This window comes from Quercus suber, unplaced genomic scaffold, assembly GCF_002906115.3.
Source record: "Quercus suber isolate HL8 unplaced genomic scaffold, Cork oak 2.0 scaffold_370, whole genome shotgun sequence".
Lineage (NCBI taxonomy): Eukaryota > Viridiplantae > Streptophyta > Magnoliopsida > Fagales > Fagaceae > Quercus > Quercus suber.
In genome coordinates, this window is record NW_027069822.1 from 476,177 (window position 1) to 484,492 (window position 8,316).

General features: G+C 42.3%; 1 protein-coding gene across 1 annotated transcript; it reads left to right on the forward strand.

Annotated features, from left to right (window-relative positions):
- The first annotated feature begins 6,294 nt into the window (after positions 1 to 6,294).
- Positions 6,295 to 7,713, forward strand: LOC112004641 (uncharacterized). The gene is made up of 2 exons (XM_024036876.2): positions 6,295 to 7,233; positions 7,315 to 7,713. Exons 1-2 carry the CDS (start codon positions 6,295 to 6,297, stop codon positions 7,711 to 7,713), a joined length of 1,338 nt encoding a protein of 445 aa, XP_023892644.2.
- The last annotated feature ends 603 nt before the right edge of the window (positions 7,714 to 8,316 follow it).

The window sequence follows — 8,316 nt, forward strand, 5'->3', positions numbered from 1 at the left end:
TGATGTCCTTGTGTCCACCAGTGCTCTTCTGATTTGGACACCGTTTACGACGGCCATTAGATAAAGAGGTCTACGGTGGTCTGGATGCTCAACCTCCATGTCTTCATCAGTGAAAGTTATGGCATTGGTTGTCTCCAAGAAAGCTCGGCTAGCATGTGATTCTGCTGTGAAACATTCCATTCTCGAATCTGCTACTATAGTCATGAGAGACTCCGTGGCCACCCTTTTGGCTTTTGGTCCAAATCCCAACTAGTTGAATAACGATCTGAACTTTGGATTCTTCTGAAGGGTTTTGACTATGCTCAGATGGAAGGATCCTTCAGGCTCTTCTGCCTCCGCCGGGTACGCATGGATTACTACAACTACCACCCCCTTTCCTTTGTGGTTGGGTAGGGGGTTCCTTTGTACATCTGGCTCCTTGGTAAAATGCTTAACATAATTATAAATCCTGCAAAACAAAGGATTTTTCCTTTCTTCTTCTGTTAGTGGCCTGGACACAGTGAATGGCCTAACCACTCCATCCCTGATCCATTTGTCCAGGACATGGTTTAACTCTTCTGCAGTACATGGGATCACCGGTGGTTCCTCGAACATTTTTCCATCAGGCCTCTTCCTTTTTTCTCCCACTGATGCTATCATGGCTTGGGACGTTGGCGTCCTCTTTGCCCTCATAGTTTGTGCTATCCTTCTAGTTCTCTGTAATAGGTCAGCGAACTGCGTGATACATAAATTTTTGAGGTTGAGTCTGTAATCGAAAAGCATGTTAGATATGCAAGTCTCTACGAGTTCTTTTTCTTCATGGTCCCCATAACAGTCTAGGGACACATCTTTAAATCTTTTGATGAACTGGACGGGATCCTCTCTAGGCTTTTGCCTTACCATCTGAAGGCTTTGGAAAGTGACCTTGTCCTCACCAGGGTAATATTTTGCACAAAATTTCTCCATCATTTCATCTCAGGTCTTAATGGACCCAGGTCTCAGTGTGGTGTACCAAGTGTATGCTCTGTCCACTAAGGACTTAGCAAACTCTCTTAAACACAGCTCTCGGTTTCCTACGTAGGGGCCCATAGTGTGGACGAACCTACTCACATGTTATACTGCACTTCCATTCCTTCCATCAAAAGGATGGAACTTTGGTGGTTCATATCTTTTGGGGTATGGCTTGCCAAGGAGTTTTGGTGGGAATGGAGGATCCCAAGAAAATTGCTTGGGGATCCCTGAAAGTTTTTCCCATTCTTGGTCTAGGAGGGCACTAACATCTGCCAGCGTTAGGTACTGGGAGTTGGTTCCTCCTCCCACTATTGACCCTCCTTCTGGTTGGGTCATATCTTGGTTGCCTACGAGGGGGGCGTTGTTCCTGAGTTACTGTGTCTTGCCTTCTTTGAGAAGGCGAACTTCTTGTTGCAAGTCTTTCAACATTGCAGTCATCTAAGCCATGGGGTCTGGCTCCTGCCTTGCATTTCTTTGTTCTGACATGACCTCCTACTCTGTCAGGGGCACCTCACCTCTTTGTCTGGAAGCCACTTCATTTTCTCCCATGGGCTCAGAGGTCGCGGGTGGCATATTAGTACCTTTGCTGTTCCTTGGTCTTGGAGGCATGCTCTGCGAAGGGATTGTTTTCTTCCCTTTTCTTTTCCTAGTCCCTAGTGGAGTCGCCAAAATGTAAGAGTGTCTTTTTCTTCTCAGCACAGTGGCCCAAAGATCCTAGGCCAAATAAATATTCTTGGTGGATTGGGCTTGATTCACCGCAGCTAAAATGCTGTTTAAGAACCAAGTGGTGCACAAAACAAGCTCCCTATAATACAAATGACTGACAAACAAAAATATCTGTATTGAATGACATTTCAACAGCAAAGGAATGCACAACAAATGAAATACAATGTAAGAAAAAGTTAGGGATCCTCGAATTAGTGAGGTGCATTTTATTAATTTCCCTTAGTTGTGATTACAGTGCTCACTAAGACGTGATACAAGGTTCAACTAAGTTCAAAAATTACAGATTTTGATAGCTATTCAAGCTTCCAAGACTTGCAAAGTTTGAATTTGTTGAATCCGAGTATATGCTATAGTGGCTTTCTCTGGGATACTGGGACTGGTTCCTCTGTTTTCTTTTAATTTTACAGAGCTCTTGTCGTGATTACAGTGCTCACTAAGACGTGATACAAGGTTCAACTAAGTTCAAAAATTACAAACTTTTTAGCTATTCAAGCTTCCAAGACTTGCAAAGTTTGAATTTGTTGAATCCGAGTATGTGCCATAGTGGCTGTCTCTGGGATACCGGGAGTGGTTCCTCTATTTTCTTTTAATTTTATAGATCTCTTCCTATAGTTCTATATTCTTTCTGATAATCCAGAAAAATGGCCATGAATGCCTGAATAATCTAATCAAAAAATGAATCTCTCTCCCTGAATCTGAATCCCCTTTCAGCATGGACCTCCTCCTCCTTTTATAGCACAGATCGGGTTGTGGGGTATCAGTGATTTCCCCCTTTTGCCCTTTAGAGTTTGTGCCGTGCCAGTTTTGCTTAGGGCTATGTCGTTTCCCTTTTTTCTCATAGCTTCTTACTTTTGGTCCGACCAAACGAAAGTCCCTTAGCTAGTTTTCTATTTCCAGCTTCTCTGTAAGCTGATCTTTAGCTATTTGGCATTTTTCACTTTTTCAGCTTTTTTTAGTTGTACTCTTCCTTGTCATTTTCTCCAAATGGTTGGAATCACGGCTCATGCGTTTTTTGCTTCGTACTTCCTGGTCCCACTATATGTTTGGAGCATGAGACCCACATGCTTTTGTCTTTTATCCCTCTTTTAAACCTGCTTTAATCCACTTTAACTGTGCTGTACGTCCCGAGGATCCCGAGCCTCTGGCAGCCTCTGGGGATCCCTAGTTCTTTCACTGGAATTTGTTGGACTTTTTAATGGTCTTTTTTGCTGGAAATCTAAATATACATAGGGCGTTGATGTTAATTCTTCTTGCTGCACGAATTGGGCCTTCTTTATTTTTTATGGAATGGGCTTTGTTGTGAAATTTTGGACCTCAACACTTAGTTTTTAGGTGGTAACAGGTTTGAAGGTCAATGTGCATAAGAGTGAAATGTTTCCAATAGGGGAGGTTGTTGATGTGCATGCCCTGCTTGAAATTTTGGGCTACAGAGTTAGAACTTTGCCTATGTTGTATCTTGGCATGCCGTTGGGGGCTTCACATAATTCCCCTTCAATTTGGAATCCAATTTTGGAAAATTTTGAGCGGAAATTAGTTGGGTGGAAAAAGTTGTATTTGTCTAAAGGGGGTCGATTGATGTTACTCAAGAGTACGCTATCTAGTCTTCCTACTTACTTTCTATCATTATTCACCATTTCTACTCATGTGGCTAATAAAATTGAAAAGTTGCAAAGGGATTTTCTACGGGGTGTTAGCAAGATTCATCTGGTAGGATGGGATAAAGTTTGTGCACCTATAGCCAATGGTGGCTTGGGGATAAGGAAACTTACTACTTTCAATTAGGCCTTATTGGGGAAATGGTTGTGGCGGTTTGGGAAGGAAGAGGATTGGTTATGGAGGAGGGTGGTAGCTTCAAAATATGGGGAAGAATGGAGGGGATGGACCTCAAAGCTGGGTAGGGGAGTTCAAGGGTGTGGTTTGTGGAGAGGTATTCGCATAGGATGGGAGGATTTCAACAAAAATTGTCAGTTTGTTGTTGGGTTGGGGAATAGAGTGAGGTTTTGGCAGGATGGATGGTATGGGGATCAACCTTTTCAATTGGCTTTCCCAAGGTTGTATGGTATTGCCATTAATAAAGAGGTTCCTGTGGAAGCTTCTTTGCTAAGGTAGGGGGAAAAGGAGAGAAGAATTTGGGATGTTCGTCTTATTAGAGATTTTAATGATTGGGAGATGGATAAAGGGCTGCATTTTCTTCATATATTGGGAGCCAATACTCCTCCTATGGATGTTGGAGATCGGATGAGATGGAGATTGAAGCCTAATGGGGCTTTTGACATCCGGTCGTATTATAACAAATTAAGAGATTCCCCTCAACTGTCTTTCCTTGGAAAGCTATATGGAGAGCAAAGGCCCCTAGGCGAGTTTCTTTTTTTGTTTGGTGTGTAGCTTGGAATAAGATCCTAACGGGTGATAACTTGAGATTGAGAAGATTGGATTTTGTGGATTGGTGCATTATGTGCCGTCATTGTGGAGAGACGGTAGACCATTTACTTCTTCATTATAAGATGGCCTATAGGTTATGGGGTTTTGTCTTTATAACTTTTGGCTTGTCTTGGGTTATACCTAGATTGATACCAGACTTGTGTTTTGCCTGGTGGAATTGGTTGGGGAAGCATTCGTTTCAGATTTGGAACTTAGTTCTGTTGTGCATCCTATGGTGTATTTGGAAGGAACGGAATTGAAAGACTTTTAAGGACTTGGATAGCTCCGGTGATCAGATGCTTGCTTCTTTTAGTGGAACTCTTTTTGATTGGTCTTGGGCTTGGGGACTCACGTCTAGTGATTCTCTTCCTTCTTTTCTTAGCTCCTTTTCTCTTTTGTAATTATTCTGTTGTTTGGTTTTCTTTTATGATTTTTCTCTGTTTTCTTCTTCTTGTTTTTTTTTGGGTTTGCTCTATGTTCTTCATGCATAGAGTAGACTTTCGTATATATATCATTCTTACTTATCAAAAAAAAAAAAAAAAGAAAAAAGATATCTCCTCCAGCCTATACCTTGGGAGCTCCAAAGTTCACATATTCTTCACAATGGATTATAATTCATGTAAAATCTTGAGATACCTTTGGCACATACATCTTAGACTCAACTATCTTGTTGCCAAATCATGCCATTTTTTAATAATCTGATTTCTATATAATTGACACCTGACCATTTGAGGTGTCATGTTGCATGTTTGGTTAAACTCCATTTTGCTTCATTTTCCGGCAGCTCTTTTTCATGTTTGCTAAATTGTTGACAGCTCTTGTTATTTGATACCTGTTCTTCTACAATGTTTTATACAAATCTATGGGCTTCATGAGAGAGATTTTGTTTTTTTTGTTTTTGTTTTTGTTTTTTTTTTTTTGTTTTTTTTGTTTTTTTGTTTTTTTTTTTGTTTGTCTAAGACAATTAAGAAGTGAGAGCTGATTTTTTTTGTTTTTGTTTTTGTTTTTTTTTTTTTGTTTTTTTTGTTTTTTTGTTTTTTTTTTTGTTTGTCTAAGACAATTAAGAAGTGAGAGCTGTGTGTGGAGAAGGATGGTCATGTAGCTTCTGTTTTGTTGTTTGTTTTGGGTCTATGTTGTTTCAGTCGGTTTGGGTCTGTGTTGTTTCAGTCGGCTTTGTTTTGTAGCCTTGTGAATAGCTGGTGATGTACTGTTCTCTTTTCTCCTTTCCTGCTATATGTCTGTATGTTGAGCCAGTGTTGGAAGTTGAAATGGTTCAATTCAAACAAAACAAGTGGCAAGGTAGATATTTTCATCCATTCATTAACGTAGTAGAATTTATATTTGTTTTTTCAATATCGTAGATTTTTTTTTCCATTTAAATAATTATGATACACTGCTAATTGCACAGCTTGAACCTTGTTCCCCAGGTAAAAAGAGCCTTCTCCTTGTGCAATACCATTGTTAAATGCATCCAAGACTCCGCTATATTTTCCCTTATCCTCTTGTTGCTGCAAAAAACTGTAGCAGTTGTATTTTTGTAATGCTCAATTCAAATTTTTGTTTTTTGGTTTTCTATTACAGTAGCTGATGGGAATGACGAAACCAATAACATCATGACCAGGAAGTCTTCCAGTGATGAGGTTATATGAGACAGACGAAGGAAAGCTTGGACGTGCATATCTCCATGCCGCTGACGAGGAAAACACAATGCATTCATTACAGCACAGTTAAGTCTAGAACGGTTACAAAGCCAACTGTATGAGCCGTTGGAACACATTAAAGCCATATTACACAAGACCAAACGTTACGAGGAGGAGCATTAAGATCTCCATAACTACTCCAACGACTATAAGCCATGGAGGTATGTATATAAAGCCCTCTCATTACCAAGAATAGGAGATATATAGGCATATACTAAAACTAAGCTTTTATTCTCTATATTATCTATTCTCTGAGATTTTCTTGCACACTAACTTTGGCATCGGAGACGTGGTGGCAGGCACCACATTGGTGACCCTTTCCTGAGGTTGCAGATTGGCTTCATTCAACCACACTGACTGGTGAGTTCACGCTCCATCAGTTTGGCGCCGTCTGTGGGAAACGACATTTTCATGTTCAAACTCGAAATAGTGGTTCCTTATTCTTATTCTTTTTAGGATGGAGTCCAATCAAGATTTTGCAGCCCTAGCACAGCAAGTTCAGGCTCTTGCAGCCACAGTTGAAGAACTGACTAGGCAAAACCAAGAAATGAGGCTACTGCTTCAGCAGGAGGAAAATCGTTCGAAGGGAAATCAGGAAGACGAGGGGGATAGCAACAGAAGAAGTGACCATCGAAGGCCAAACACTCCCGCCGAGCAAAATTCAGACATTCTTCGGGAGATGAGGAGGGAGATGGACGAACTAAGGAATGCCATCAAAGAAAAAACAGAGCGGAGCGTGGATCGGATGGTTCGAGCGACGGATTCGCCATTCACGACAGCAGTCCTCGACTGTCCAGTGCCTTCAAAATTTCGGTTACCTCAGCTCGAGCCCTTTGATGGGTTGAAGGACCCCCAAGATCACCTGAATACTTTCAAAACGACCCTGGGGCTTCAGCAGACCCCAGACGAAATATTGTGTCGTTCCTTCCCAACAACACTCAAGGGGGCTGCCCGGGAATGGTTCACGAAATTGCCCACGTCGTCCATCGACACATTCGAGCAGTTGAGCAACGCTTTCCTACGCCACTTCATTGGAGGACAACGACCAAAGAGAACCGCGGATCACCTGCTCACCATCAGGCAGGGAGAAAAGGAGACCTTGAGGTCATATGTGAAACGCTTTACCAGGGAGACACTAGAGGTAGACGAGGCTGACGATATGGTGCAGTTGACAACTTTCAAGGCAGGGTTGAAGTCTAGGGAGCTCATCAGCTCACTCGCGAAGAACCCCCTAAAGACGATGGCTGAGATGCTCCTTAAAGTGCAGAAATACATGAACGCTGAGGACGCGTTGGCTGCCATCAGAGATGAGGATAGAACGGGGGACAAAGGGAAAAGGGAAGACGACCGTAGAGGACAAAAGCGAGACCGTCAGGATCGTCGCAATAATGACGGAGTAAGATGAAAAGATGATAAAAGCCCACGAACGGTAAAATTCACCCCTCTTGTTATGCCTGTTGACAAAATTTTGACGCAGATTCAAGATGAGCACTACCTTAAATGGCCACGGCCATTACATTCGTCCCCTAGCGTCCGTGACAGGAGTAAGTATTGTCGATTCCACAAAGATCATGGCCATTACACTGAAGATTGTACGGATCTCAAAGAGCAAATAGAGGAATTGATACGAAAAGGGAAGTTGCAGAAGTTTATAAAGAAGGGAGAATACAGCAAATTCCGAGATGAAAACAAAGGCCAACATGAGTCCTCATCCAAGAGCGGAGGTCGTCAGTCCCAGCCTCCCCAAAAGGTGATCAGGGAAATACAGACGATCTCAGTAGGGCCTGTCACAGGAGGTTCATTTAAGTCGCTTAAGAAAGTGCATCAACGACAGGTGAATAACGTCCACATGGAGCCCCCACCAAAGTACAGATGAACTGATCAAGATATGATCTTTAATGAGAATGATGCTAGAGGAGTGAAACAACCTTATAATGACCCTTTGGTCGTAATGCTTACCATTGAAGGGTTCAACACTAAAAGGATCCTCGTGGACAACGGCAGTTCTGCTGACATCATCTACTTTCCTGCATACCAGCAATTGAAACTAGACCCAGGAAGACTACGTCCGTTTGATTCCCCCCTCGTCAGCTTCAGCGGCGACAGAGTATATCCCAAAGGCATAGTGACGCTGGCTGTAACAGTAGGAACATACCCGAGGCAATTGACTCGTCAGATAGACTTCTTGGTAGTAGATTGTCCCTCGTCATATAACGTCATTATTGGGAGGCCAGCGCCCAACAAGTGGAAGACGTCCACATCCACCTACTGCCTAAAGGTAAAATTTCCAACAGAAAATGGTATCGATGAAGTTAAAGGAGACCAAATTCTAGCTCGGGAGTGTTACCAGGCTGTGTTTGCAGCCAAGGAAAACCACACGTGGACGATAGAAGAAAAAGAGGAAGAGAAAACAGAGGCGCTAGAAACAGTGGAGCTGGTTGAAGGGGAAGCAACGAAAACAACCAGAATAGGAATGACC

Bases quoted from the DNA above. Each gene is read 5' to 3' on its own strand.
- LOC112004641 (XM_024036876.2), top strand. From the start codon at position 6,295: ATGGAGTCCAATCAAGATTTTGCAGCCCTAGCACAGCAAGTTCAGGCT. The intron at 7,234-7,314 runs GTAAGATGAAAA...ATTTTGACGCAG, and splicing joins ATCGTCGCAATAATGACGGA to ATTCAAGATGAGCACTACCT.